The sequence below is a fragment of the Mesoplodon mirus genome (genome assembly GCF_964341445.2).
Source record: "Mesoplodon mirus genome assembly, chromosome: 16".
Classification (NCBI taxonomy): domain Eukaryota; kingdom Metazoa; phylum Chordata; class Mammalia; order Artiodactyla; family Ziphiidae; genus Mesoplodon; species Mesoplodon mirus.
In genome coordinates, this window is record NC_138992.1 from 35036926 (window position 1) to 35051855 (window position 14930).

Below are 14930 nucleotides of genomic sequence, written 5' to 3' on the forward strand. Positions count from 1 at the left end.
CAAAATTGTAGCATAAGTACAAGTTTAGCTTTTACTATTACTACTCAGATTTCAGAAGGGACTGTCCATAAAGAAATATTCATGATATAACAATTACCATTTTTAAAGACTTTTTACTTTGGAAAATACTTTAGATTTACAGAAAGTTGCAAAGCTAATACAGATAGTTCTCATATACCTTCACCCAGCTTTCACTAATGCTAACATCTTATAGAACTATGGTATTTTTGCCAAAACTAAGAAAATAACATTGGTACAATACTGTTAACTAAACTACAGGCTCTCTTTGGATTTCACCAATTTCTCCACTAATGTCCCTTTTCTGTTCCAGGATATAATCAAATACCACATTGCATTCAGAGCAATTATTTTTTGAGTAAAAAATAAAGTTTTGAATAGGAAGATATTTATCCACTTAAGAAAACCTAAGACTTTTCAATGCTTTATGGACATAGTGATGGCCATAGTGGCTCTGTCAAATTTTTTTTTAAATAGTGAAGATTCTGGTGCTTAAGGAATTATTCAATCCAGGAAGAATGAAAACAGAAGGCCGTTCTACTGGCAGAAGAGTAGCACAGTGGTTGAATGTGGGATCCTGATGTCTCATCCAGTGTTGAGTCCTGGCTCTGTCACTTACTAGCAGTGTGATTTTAGGTGAGTTGTTCAATCTCTCTATGCCTCAGTGTCCTTTTGTAAAATGAGTGTGCTAATAATAGTACCTGCACATTTACTGAGCTGTTGTGAAAATTAATGGAGTTAATACATGTAATACATGGCACAGGGCCTGGCACAGTGAAGGTGTGGGCCCATCAGGAGGTCGTAAAACCTTTACCAGGCACCTGCCTAAAGCTGGGAGCCCACTGGTACTCTGTGATAGAGACAACATACAGGCACGGGAGAACTCTACTGGGGAAAGGAGAGCAATCCATTATGATGACAGTCAGTCTGATGCACCGGGATCCACCCTCAGCACAACCATGGTTTCTGCCCACCCATGTTTGTAGGCATGTGAAGAAAAATTAAGTGGTTATATTTATCTGAATTCGTAAGTGTTTAAAGAAATAGAATGAGTCTGTTATAATTTATGCCACTTCCTTTTGGAATGACTCCCTGATAACAGAAAAGGAGAGTGGAGTCTGACTTGCATACTTCAGGCTTGGACCACAGCAAGGTGGTGCAGTCACTGAGACAGGAAATCAGAACAGAGGACAGGTGTTGGTGGAAAGATGTAGTCAGTTTTAGACACATTTAATTTAAAATGTCTATGGACATCTAGGTGGAAAAGCCCACAAAGCAGCTGGTAGAAAGTTCTAGAGCTCTGGTGTGGACTTATTGTATTATATTAATAAATATTTTTAAATCTATATTAAATTATAGTTAAATTTATTTTTGAATAAAAGGATACAATTCAATAAGCCAGTCACAAAAAGATAAATACTGTATGATTTCATTCATATGATGTACCTAAAATAATAAAATCATAGAGACAGAAAGTAGACTGGTGGTTGCCAGAGGCTGGGGTGGGTGGAGAGAATAGAGAGTTGCTGTTTAATGGGTGCACTTTCAGATTTAAAAAGTTCTGGAGATGGATGGTAGTGATGAGTGCACAACAGTATGAATGTATTTAATACCACCGAACTATTCACTTAAAAATGATTAAGGTGGTAAATTTTATGTTATGTCAATTTTACCACAATAAAAAAAAATTGAAAGAAAAAAACAGAAACCACAATTCAAATGCAAGCGTGAGATATTTCTTTTAAAACACATGTACACTTTATTCAATCAATCATCTGGGATTATTAGCTACTTCAATGCAAATAATTAGGAACTTATATTCCGACTTAAACTTGAAATTAAAAGTAACTTGAGGAAGGTAATGATTCACATATAGAAATTTGAGTTTATTTGAAATATTTTTAGTGTAAATATAAGTGTCTACAAATGGACTTTAACAGATCCTGTTGAAAATTTAAAGGTACTCTATGAACACTTTTACCCTTTAAGTTCCCAGGTTCTAACTCCAAGACCTTTTCACAATCCTGAAAAGCACTGTTCCAGTTCTGTAATTTGAGTTCTGCTTGAGCGCGATTGTTATAGGCTGCTACCGTGGGAAGCACTGATATGCTCCTGTAAAAGAGACACTTAATGGCAACAAGCAGATGACAGGAAAACATAAGATAGAGAAACTCATCTAAAGTTGTAAGTAAAACAATCACAGCTCGTGTTATGGGTGCAATTGTGTCCCCGCAAATGCATATGTTGAAGTCCTAACCCCCAGCACCTCAGAATGTAACTATGCTTGGAGATAGTCCTTAAAGAGATAAGTAAGTTAAAGTGAGGTCATGAGGGTGTTCCCTAATCCAATACGACTGCTGTCATTATAAGAAGATGAGATTAGGACACAGACATGCACAGAGGAAAGCTCACTTGAAGACACAGAGAGAAGATGGCCATCTACAAGCCAAGGAGAGAGGCATCAGAAGAAACCAACCCTACAGACACCTTGATCTCAGACTTCTAACCTCCAGAGCTGTGAGAAAATACATTTCTGTTGTTTAAGCCACTCAGTCTGTGACAGTTTGTATGGCAGCTCTAGCAAACGAATATGGCTTGCATCATCAAAAATAATAACATATAATTCTATAAACATATTAAATCAATGTTTGGACAGATGCTTAAATATCCAGTTAAGAGATTTAAAGTTGACTCTGGCTTTAGAAGTGACATGATCACTTAAATACCCACAGACCTCTTAAAAACCCAGTTTAGTTAACATCAAATATCAAATACATTTTTTTTTTTACTCTTTAGGGACAAGTTTCTAGCACAAAATAAAAGGAGCAATCAACTACAACTAATATCCTTTATCAAGCTGTTATTGTGTTAACAGATACAAATTAGTCTGTAATCTAAAAGTAAATTTAAATCTAAGGAAATGATCATAATTTTATCACAGGAATATAATTGAAGGAAACAAGAGTAGTAGTAATTGAGGAATACAGACCTTAAGAGAGTAAATTTTGCTACATTAAGGGTATGAATGCAAAATAATTAATGAAAAGAAGAATTTAAAACCTACCTGGCTGTTGCTTAAAAAACTGATTTGGAATGCTGTAAAATAATGTATTCCTAGATATAGGAAACATAAGGGTATCGGTGCACTAAATTTTCTAAATCCAGAAAAAAAAAATGGGAAAGTCACAAAAAGTGTCCATTTAGTAAGACCATTAAAGATGAATATAAAGAAATTACACAGTTGGGTAGCGACCAAACATGGAAAATATATGTAAGAATAAATAACACGAGTACCTGACACTGAGTACTTCCCACATGCCAGGCACTAAACAGTCAACTCATTTAATCCTCATTATAATCCACAGAGGAGGCATTACTGCTCTTAAGATTTTACAGATGAGAAAATAGATGTAATGGAAAGGTTAAGTAACATGGCCAAGGCCACAAGCTTGGAAATGGTAGAGTCAGGATTTAAATCCCAACTGTCTACTCCAGCACCTGTTCTCTTTACCATCATGTAACCCTGCTTTTCAGCATGTTGTTTTATTTAATCCTCACAGCTGCTCTGAGGTAGGCACTGTTATAGTCTCATCGCAGTGAGAAGACTGAGGTAAGAGAGGTGAAGAATCTACCCAAGGCCAGAAAAGTGGTTATTTGAGTTCCCTTAACCATTGCAATATGCTGCTTTAATTCTGCACCTCTATGATTTCTTCAAAGAGGAAGAGAAGAAAAAGTTTGTTCCCTGTAATAGGCAAGAGATTCTCCACTGGTGGAAATCTACAAAAAGACAAATAACAATACCAGAGCTGACATCCACCTGCCTGAACAGGGGAGGCTGTACTGAATGAACGATACCTCAATATCCTCTTTACTTTGTATGTTCACTTAAAAACAGTTGAGCAAACTTCTTTATAGACACCAACATGAAAAAAAAATTTTCTTTCCAAAGGTGGAAGCAAGATTGTACAGAGTTTAGCTCTAAGATAGCATTAGTGGTTGTATAAGCACAGTTTGTCTCTAACAATATTTTAGGAAATTAGTTTACTTTTCACAGACTGTAAGAGCTTCATAAGTTCATGCAAGCGTACAATGAACATCTACTATGAACCAGGTACTCTGCTGGGTATTAGGGATACAATGATATTTAAAAAATGACAAGTGGGCTTTGCTCTTACAGAGCTTACAGTCCAGTTAGTGCCAAATCACACACACTTGAATTGTACTTCCAACAAAGTAGAGTTAAGATTACTATATGGGTATGTAAATTGGGGGAGGTGGTTAAACTGAGTAGGGTGGAGGTTTAACCTAGTCTGAAAAGTAAAGGCAGACTTCCCCAAAGAAGTGAGACATGGGCTGAGGTCTGAAGAATAGGTCAGAATTAACTAAATCATGAGAAGAGGGGAGAGTATTCTAGATGGAGGACCCATCATATGCAAAGGCCCTGCGGTGGAAAGTAGCACCATAAGTTCTAGGATCCAGGCAGTCTGACTACAGAACCTGAGTTCTTAACCTCTATGCTGTAAGAACTTTCTGTCGAGTTCCATTCAGACAGCTTCTATTTTCTCTGTAAAACAGTAAAGTTAGAACCTCTGTCAAAAGTGGGGATGAAGTGGGAGCTTGGAGGTTTAAGGAAATTATTGAAAAAACAAGGCAAACGCAAGTGAATTTATGATAAATCACAAGTACAATATCTTAAGTGGTTCTGACACTGATTATTTAGCTTATTTACATCATTTCAACAATTAAATTTAAACATTATCACTTTTTTAAATGGCAAGTTTTGGGCTTTCCTGATGGCGCAGTGGTTAAGACTCCGCCTGCCAATGCAGGGGACATGGGTTTGAGCCCTGGTCCGGGAAGATCCCACATGCCGCGGAGCAACTAAACCTGTGCGCCACAACTACTGAGCCTGCTCTCAAGAGCCTGCAAGCCACAACTACTGAGCCCATGTGCCACAACTACTGAAGCCCGTGTGCCTAGAACCCGTACTCCACAACAAGAGAAGCCACTGCAATGAGAAGCCCGTGCACCGCAACAAAGAGTAGGCCCCACTTGCCACAACTAGAGAAAGCCCACGCACAGCAATTAAGACCCAACACAGCCAAAAAAAATAAAATAAATAAATTAAAACATAAATAAATAAATAAATGGAAGTTTAAACCACAACGAAAATCTGCTCACCGAGTATAATACATCACAGCCTCTTCATAATCTCCTGCGTTAAAAGCTTCATTACCTTTCTCCTTTTCATGAGTAGCAAGAAAATCCTTTTCCTTCTCAGTTAGACCTAGAAATAAATGTTATCTGCTATAAGTAAAAATATAACTTAGTATAACTTTAACAAATTTAAATCCAAGAATGCTTATTTTAAAAGAAGCAGAAAATTATAAAATAAATAAAAGATAAAAGTTTCCTAAGTTCAGAGATATTTCTTTTCTTTTTTTTAATTTATCAGAATTTTTGAAGGTTAAGATTTTTTGAATAATTGTTTTGTTTTACTTTAATGGTACTATACACCTGTGGACTTCAAGTGAAAACAACCTGCTCCATCTTTTTGTTTTGAGGCAAAAAGAAAAAAATTTGAGGGATTTGGAGGAAAAAGAAGATTTGAAAAAGGGAATGAAAAATGAATTACAGTAAAAAAAAAAAATAGGTTTATATATATATTTTTAAGTCTTACTAAATTTAAATATCGTAACTCTTACTCATAAAATTAAGAAGTTAAAGGATAGAATGGAATTTGTTAGAGGTGGTAAGCTCTAGGAGAAAATCCATAAACTTTTCATGGAAATCTGCAGCACTTAAAGAGAATGTCTTTGGGTCAACAGCTTTTATTATATTTCAAAAAATTTAGAGACTACTAAATTATTCTTATTTTCCCCCAATTACCTGCTGTATCTAGTCTTGTCTCAATTTTAGACAAATGCAACTTGTTGTTTACTACAGTTTTTTCTTTGTAATCTTCATCAATTTTCGCACATTCCTTTTCCACGTCAAATCTTAAATGAAAGAATAATAAAACTAGAAAAAAAAAGCTCAATACAAACAAGAGAGTAAAATTTATTACTGATATTCTTTTACTTGTATCACTGTGCCTTTAGAAATAATATTCCAAAAATATATGATAGGTTTGTATTAGAAGTCATCTCTATTCGTTCCTAGAAAACATGGAATTTAGTGAGGACTTAAATATTAATCAGACCTAAACTGTGTGGAACTTTGGTATTAAAATTGTGACCAATTTCTCTTAATTTAAAAATGTGTTATTTTTTATTTTGGATGGGTATAAGTATTACATTAGTTATTTTTGGTTACTCTTATAAATAAAAGGATGCAGTAGTTTTCTATTTAATGAAAAAACAAAATCAAGAGTGCTTAATCCAAATACTCTTAGTACTCTACTGACATAACTTGATATTTGATATGTTCAGGTTTAAAACAATAAAGAATTTATTACAGTATTTTATGGTAGAGAATTTTTATATACAGAAATATAAAACATACTTATCCCACTCTGCATAATCCCTCGGAATTTTCTTTTTAGCTGGTCTACTTTTAGAATTTTTTTCCTGAAAGAAAAAATTATATTTTATGAGATATTTAATATAAGATTAACAGAGTTTCCTATAAATACGTAGTACTGGATTAAGGTACACAAATTGAATGGGTAAGAAAAATAGGTACCCTTGAAGTTACAACAACTCCAGTATTATAATTTTTTAACATAATAATATACAGCAGGCTAAAAAGTAATTTTAAATTTGTAGTTAATTATGAGTGATGGGCAGGACTTTAAGTACACATAAAATTTTAAAACATATGTGTGAAATGTGATTATTATTGATTTTTCTTATAATAGAAAAGTACTAAACTATCATTCATTCTTTTAAAACCTAGGCATTGAAGAAATAAGAATAACTACTTTGCTGTGTTAGACAGAGCTGTTTTGCTTGCAATGACAGACACCCAACTTGAACTAATTTTAGTTAAAAAGAATAAATTATTGGTTTATGTAACCAAACTGATGAAAGGGCAGGGGTATTGCTGGATAAAGGATTCATATACCCTCTTTCTACAGCTCTCCCTCTCTCCCCTTTTCTCCTTCTCTCCCCAAGAAGTCTCTGCTTCTCTCTCCCTGATTTTGTTTTCCCTGCTGTCTGCTTGCTTTTTCTATGTAGTTGGAAATGTGGCCACACACAGTCTGGGATTATAACCTCACAGGCCTCCCAATCAGAAAGGAAAAGGAGAGTGACTCTTCTCTCCATCTTTAGTTAGAGAAATCCCAGGGAAGGACTCTGATTGGCTAGCTTGGGTTATGGGCCCATCACTGACCAAGCACTAGCTTGGTGCTATTAAGTGGCTCAACCCAGGTCACATGTCCACTGCAAGCACCTTGAAGGGAATGGGAGGAAAGCAAACAACAGCTCACAAATAGTTTCTTAAATGGTTTCTTAAAAGTCATAATTTGAAGCCATTTGAATGGATCATTTATACAAGCACGATTTTGTATCACTGGTCATTAGGAGTTACACAGATCTTCCAAATATTCCTACATTTCATTATACAATTAAAAAATCATATCTGTTAAAATCCTCATGGAGTTCACCGACAGGCACATGCAAAGATGCTCAACATCACTAATCATCAGGGAAATGCAAATTAAAACCACGAGATATCACCTCACACCTGTCAGAATGGCTATCATCAAAAAGACCATAAATAACAAATATTAGAGAGGATGTGAAGAAAAGGGAACCCTTGTACACTGTTGGTGCATCCACTGTGGAAAACAGTATAGCGGTTTCTCAAAAAAACTAAAAATAGAACTACCCTACAATCCAGCAATTCCACTCCAGGGTATATATTTGAATAAAATGCAAACACTAATTCAAAGAGATGCATGCACCCTGATGTATACAGCAGCATTATTTACAATTGCCAAGATCTGGAAGCAAATTAAGTGTCTATCAACAGATGAATGGATAAAGAAGAAGTAGTGTATACAAACATAAAAAAGAATGAAATTTTGCCATTTGCAACAACATGGATAGACTTGGAGGGTATTATGCTAGGTGAAATAAGTCAGACAGAGAAAGACAAATACTATATGATATCACTTATATGTGGAATCTAAAAAATAAAACAAACTAGTGAATATAACAAAAAGGAAACAGACTCACAGATACAGAGAACAAACTAGTGGTTATCAATGGGGAGAGGGGAGGGGGAGGGGCAAAACCAGAGTAGGAGATGAAGAAGTACAAAGTATTATGTATAAAATAAATTAGCTACAAGGATATACTGTACAACACAGTGAATATGGCCAATATTTTATAATAACTATAGATGGAGTATAACCTTTAAAAACTGTGAATCACTGTTATAACACCTGTAACTTGTATAATATTGTACATCAACTATATCTCCATTGTTTAAAAGTAAAAAAAAAAAATCCTCATGGAGCTCATCATAAAAGTCATTAAGCGTCTCCCTTAAGGGGAAATTTTTTTGTCACAAGTAGGTATTTGAGAGCCCCTAATAATATGAAATACTCTGAATTCTAACTGAAAGCTCAGGTTTTAGCACTGGCAACAAATACTGCTCATTGATTTCTTTGAAGTGATAGACCATTTCACTATTTCCAAGAAAATGTCTGCCAAAAACTCAACTCTGAATAACTATACTTGTCTGTCAGTCATTTCTTCAAGTAAAAATTGTTCCAGGAAAAAGTTGCTAATTCGGCTGGCAGTCAATCACACAAGTGCTTTTTCTTATGATAACCATCATATTTCATTTCACAGTGAAGTGCCTTCTGTGTACTCCTCATTTAGTCACACAGAATATTTTTTTAACATCTTTATTGGAGTATAGTTGCTTTACAATGGTGTGTTAGTTTCTGCTGTATAACAAAGTGAAGCAGCTATACACATACATATATCCCCGTATCTCCTCCCTCTTGCGTCTCCCTCCCCCCCTCCCTATCCCACCCCTCTAGGTGGACACAAAGCACGGAGCTGATCTCCCTGTGCTATGTGGCTGCTTCCCACTAGCTATCTATTTTACATTTGGCACACACAGAATGTTAAAAAGATATGTCCTCAAGCTTCAAGATTTAATGACAAAAAAAGTTTTGTTTCATCAAAGACACTTTTAAGTTAAATTGGAATTTTTTACTATGAGTGCACAGCAGTGGAGAAAACAATGACCGCTAGTCGAGTTGGTGCCACTGCCTTGATTCATGGTAAGGCACCAGCAGTTTTACCCTCAGTGCAAATGTCAACCCAGTGAAAGAGACAAAAGCATCAGCATTATTTTTTAAAATAACATTGACTTTCTGGATCCCCTAGAAGAATCTCTGGGACAATCAGCATCCACAGGCCATACTTTGAGAACCACTGTACCACTATTCTGTCTATCAATAATGGACTATAAGCTCTTTGAGGACAGAGACCAAATGTTTTTTGTTGTTATAGTTTCAGGACACAGACTTAACACATAATGAGTGTCAATAAATACAAATTCACTGATTACAGATGGTGGTATCCTTCCTATACTTACTTACTTTGTACCTCAGTTACTGAGTAATTCCTAATGAGGAGTAAAAAGACCCAAGAAGGTAAACTACCAAGGAGCAGAGTGATGAAAATTTTCAAATAAAACTGGGGACTCAAAGAAGAGACGAGAAAAACAAGAATGATTCAACCCAAAATGAAGAGACTTAGGTAAACATCCTCTTAAAGATGACAGGAATAAAAGGAAAAAAAAAAAAAGGAGGGCAGAGGGAATGGAATGTGTGATCCAAGTGAAAGCCCACTGGAGACAAGGGCTGGGTTCTATAATATCAGGGTCAGGTGGATGCCAAGAAGCTCAATTTTAACTTGAAGTTAAGTGAACCTGGAACTCCAACAGGCCCCTTCTCTATAGAAGCCATGCGTTACCAAGGAGAGATCTGCATGGCAAAATAGGGACCAATCTCAGAGAAATAAAAATGAGGGGCTGGAGATGGGGGGAGAAATGCACTAAACAGAGAAATGACATCTATAACTGCTTGAAATCCATGTTTAATGGGTTAAACAGATTAATCCATCTGTTTAATGCTTTAAATCCATACTTAATTTGTGTAATAAACTACTTCCTCTATACCTCTACTGGATACATGAAATTACTTCCTGAAACTCTTACACACTGAATTGGATCTTAAGTACTCATCAAAACTTGTCAGAGTAGAAGAGACAGAACAGCAAAAGAAAAAAGGAGGAAGGTGGTAAACCCAAGATGCAAGTCTTCAAATGAAAATACTGTTTGATTTTGATCTCCGGGTGAGGCCTACTCAGAAGGTGGTAACACACGATCACCTGAAAAAAATCCCCAGCTGCCTACAGGACATCACACTTCAACTACATTGATTAAACAAAGATAATGTTCTTAATAAACAACAACTTTCTCCCCCTACCACCCACACCCCACACCAAAAAGGCTTACCTTGGCAACATGAAGATGGCTGTTTGAACCACGAACTGGAGGCAAATTATCTTGCATTGCTGGCAGTGTTTCAGTTTCTTGAAAGTGTATTTTATCATCTTCTTTTTTAATTTCTGATACCCAACTCTGAGAAGAGGAGAGGAAAAAAGAAGATAAATATACAGTTTGAAATAACTAACCAGGCATTAGAAAGGACTGTACATCATCATAGTTTACTGTGGGTCAATTTTTAGGTGACAATTTGATCATGCCATTTTCCCTACCTGAAATGCCCTTCTTACTCTCTTGTTTTTTTTTTTCAATTGTAGGAAAATACACAATAACATAAAATGTATCATCTTAACTTTTTAAGTATACAGTTCAGTATTGTTCAGTATATTCAATGGTGCCCTTCCTACATTCATTGGTGCCCTTCCTACTTTATTTATCTTACAAGATCTTTTTCATCATCCCTTCCAGCAAGCTTTCTCTGAACTCCCTGGTTGGGCTAAAAGTGTTCCTCCTTTGTGTTTAGCATAGAGATTTCAAATCCTCTATTTATTGTTTGTCCCTCTTACCACACTGTAAGTTCCTTGAGGGCAGAGCCTATGTCTTAATCTCAAGAACCTTAGCACATCAGCTTCAACTTAACATACTGATTAGATTGACCCAGTCTCCAACTCTAGCAGTTTGACAGAAGGAACATGCTCCTTTCTGTAGGTAAATATTAATTACTTCAGATTCCACTGTTTTTTTTAATATACAGTGGTCAGTATAAAATATACAAATAACAAGAAAGACAAAGAAGCAGAAAAAACATTACCCACAGTCAATAGAAGCAGACACATAGAGTGGATGGATGTTGGAAGTAACAAATAAGGACTTAAAAACAGCTACAGTAAATATGTGAGGAGGGTGGACAACATGCATGAACAATTGAGAACTTTGGGAGAAGAAAGGAAACTTTAAAAAGATTTAATGGAAATCCTGAAAATGAAAAACTCAGTATCCAAAATGAATCTATTTGATTAACAGTAGAATGGACACAGGGAAAACGTGACAAAAAGAGAATCAGTAATGTTATAGCAGATGTGAACATTAACCAACTTGACCTAATCAATATTAAAGACTTCTATGTTATTTTCAAGAGCACAGGGAACATAGGCCAAAAAGTCTCAGTAGATTTGATAGGGGTGAAATTATACAAAGTATGGTATCTGACCACAACAGACCTAAACTAGAATTCAGTAATAAGTATTTAGATTATCCCCAAGTAATTGGAAATTAAACAATACACTTATAAAGAGATCATGGGTTAAAAAAGGAAATCAGATGGGAAATTGGAAAATAATTTGAACTAAGTGATAATGAAGACATATAATTTGTAGGATTCAGATAAATTATTAGAGGGAAATATACAGCTTTAAACAAGAAGAAAGGCTTAAGATCCAATTATTTAAGCTTCTATCTTAAAAAACTAATGAAGAGAGAGAAAACACATTAAAGCCAAAGTAGGTAGAAGGAAATAAAAATATTAAAAAATAAAAGTAGGAATCTGTAAAACAGATAATAGAAAAATAAAGAAAATCAACATTCAAAACTAGTTTTTTTGGAAATAAGTTAATACAACTGACAAACACTTAGCAAGACTAGTCAAAAGAAAGTGAAAGGAAAAAATACAAATTACCAGTATCAGGGATAAAAGAGGTACATCACTAATAATTCTACAGATATTAAAAAAATGATAAGGGGATGTTTTAGACAAATTTATACCAATAACTTTGTAAGTTAGATAAAATAAACAAATTCCCTGAAAAACTTAACTTAGATACAAGAGAAGGTGAAGTACTTAAAACAAACAAACAAAAAAACCTAGCACAGTGTCTGGCATATACTAGGTTCACAATAATGTTTATTAAACTGAATCGTCACAGAGGCCAGAAAAATTGAGTAAGATATTTCCTTATTATATGTGAAATTCTATTATTTATTATTCAGCAGATATATAGTGAGGGTCTAATATTTGTCAGTCACTCTTCAAATAGGGGCTAGGATAAACTATATTAACTGTCCTACCCACATAGGAGGCGGGGAGGATGAAAAGGAGGCAAACAGGAGAAACAGGAAGAGAAAAAGAAAAACAGGGGAAGAAAGGTAAAAGGAGAGAGGAAGGATTATAGAGAAGGAAAGGGAGAGAGAGAACTGGGAACGAGGGAGAAGTGGCAAGAAAAGTATGAAGGAAGGGAGATGAGAAGGAAACTAACTTAAGAATTGACCGAGAAAGAACACAGCTGGGGGAAAAGCAGGCCCTGCAATTAAAACGGCTGTTTACCCCTCAGAAAAGAAAGCCAAAGAATGCTGGACAAGAACAGCTATTTTAACCTGTAGATTAATTACCAAATTTTCAAACTCAAGTCAATATAATGACAAAATGAGAAAGCTGAAAGTTTTTAAAAATTAGCATTCTGAGTTAGAGAATACACATACCTCAAAATTGTTTTCAAGTGTATGATTTACCTCAGAAAAAATACACTGAATAAAATACAGTAAAACCAAAAAAATTTGTTTTTCCAGAGTCTGTTTAAAAAAAATATATTTCTTAAGCAAAATGAAACCACAAAGGAACTATGAGATGATATAGGTAAATATATATCTGGTGGAGACAGAGTTTTCCTAAGTATAAAACAAATGTAAAGATCATAAAGGATAAAATCAAGAGGTGTGGTTACATAAAAATAAATAAATGAATAAACATCACACACAAAACTTACAAGGCAAATTAACAAATTGAGGGAAAAATTAAAGTATGTAGGAAAGAACTCTTACAAATAAATAAGAAACATATCAATAGAAAAGTCAATAAAGGGGCTTCTGGCTCTGACAAAGTAACAGGGACTAGATTTACCCTCCTGCCTAAACTTTAGAAAACCTGATAAAATATATGAAACAATAGTTTTCAGACACTGGGCAACAGGTAGCACAGGACAATAATTCTTGAAAGAAGGAAAACAAATGAGGTAAACCCTACATTTGCTCCAAAATGAGTGCCTAGTGTTTCCAGGCTACAGCATAGGGAAAGGAAACAGTCTTAGGTCTCAATGAATTTAGAAGGATGGAGGTCAGACTTTGGGGAGACCAAGATTGCAAGAATTGAGGAGGCAAGATTTCTGAGAGGAGAGAGCTGGACAGAAAGAAAGCTCTGAAGATAACCTGAATAGCCCTGAGTCTACTAAAGAAATTGAATTAATAGTTAAAACCTTATCAATAAAGAAAACTTGAGGCCCAGATGGCATCAATGGTAAATTCTAGAAAACATTTAAGGAAGAAATAATATCAATTATACATAAGCTTTTCTAGGAAACAGAAGAAGAGAGAATACTTTCCAACTCACTCTGAGGTCAACAGTACCCTGCTACAAAAACCAGACAATGACATTACAAGAAAACTACAGACCAATATCTCTCATGATCCATAGACACAAAAAGTCCTTAACAAAATTTTAGCAATCCAATCCATATAAAAAAGATACATCATGATGAGTAGAGTTTATCCTGGAATGCAAGGTTACTATAACACTCAAAAACAGTGTACCTAAATTACCTTATTAACAGACTACTAAGAAAACCATATGTTCATCTCAATAAATGCAGGAAAAGCATTTCACAAAATTCAATATGCATTCATGATAAAAATTCTCCATCCATCAAACATGGAACAGAAGGGAGCTTCCTCAACCTGATACAGGACATCTATACAAATCTAAAAGTAACATAATGAAAGGCTGAATGATTTCCCCTAAGATTGGGAAGAAGACAAAGATATCTGCTCTCATTTCAACATTGTACTAGAGGTCCAAGCCAATGGAATAAGGCAAGTAAAAGGAATAAAAGGCAGCCAGTCTGGAAAAGAAGAAAATCTTTCAATATTCACAGATGCCATAATCTTCCATAAAGAAAATCCAAGGAATCTACAAAAAAAGCTACTAGAACGAATGTGTTAGTTTGAATTAAACAAGACACAGGATACACAGTCAATATAAAAAGGCCAATTTTAGATAACTATAAGCTTGCAACATACAAGTAGAAATTGAAATTAAAATTCTACTGATATGAGGTATCTAGATTAGCCAAACTCAAAGAAACAAAGTAGAATGGTCAATAGATGCAGAAAAAGCTTTTGATAAAATTCAACATCCATTTATGATAAAAACTCTCTGGAAAGTGGGCAAAGAGGGAACATACCTCCACATAACAAAGGCCATAAATGACAAACTCACAGCTAACATCATACTCAACGGTGAACAACTGAAAGCATTTCCTCTAAGATTAGGAACAAGACAAGGATATCCAATCTCACCGCTTTTATTCAACAAAGTTTTGGAAGTCCTGGCCACAGCAATCAGAGAAGAAAAAGAAATAAAAGGCATCCAAACTGGAAAAGATGTTGTTAAA

The 14930-nt window shown here is 35.0% G+C and overlaps 2 protein-coding genes across 5 annotated transcripts in view; one reads left to right on the forward strand and one right to left on the reverse strand.

Moving 5' to 3' along the window:
• SPAG1 (sperm associated antigen 1) overlaps positions 1-14930 on the reverse strand; it is a 92318-nt gene that overhangs the window by 66014 nt on the left and 11374 nt on the right. The window contains exons 4-8 of the mRNA XM_082601834.1: positions 10501-10626; positions 6523-6587; positions 5908-6017; positions 5200-5305; positions 2000-2130 (exon numbers count right to left, since the gene is read on the reverse strand). Coding sequence (XP_082457960.1) covers positions 2000-2130; positions 5200-5305; positions 5908-6017; positions 6523-6587; positions 10501-10626 — 538 coding nt within the window. The remainder of the gene's footprint in view (positions 1-1999; positions 2131-5199; positions 5306-5907; positions 6018-6522; positions 6588-10500; positions 10627-14930) is intronic.
• Positions 1-14930, forward strand: part of LOC309792289 (uncharacterized protein) — a gene marked incomplete at its 3' end in the record, with an annotated part of 65898 nt that overhangs the window by 39540 nt on the left and 11428 nt on the right. For 3 of the 4 annotated variants that reach the window (XM_082601836.1, XM_082601837.1, XM_082601838.1), the window contains one exon: positions 332-654. Of the gene's footprint in view, positions 1-331; positions 655-2127; positions 2203-14930 lie in introns of those variants that run through there. The other variant, XM_082601839.1, reaches the window with a different exon arrangement.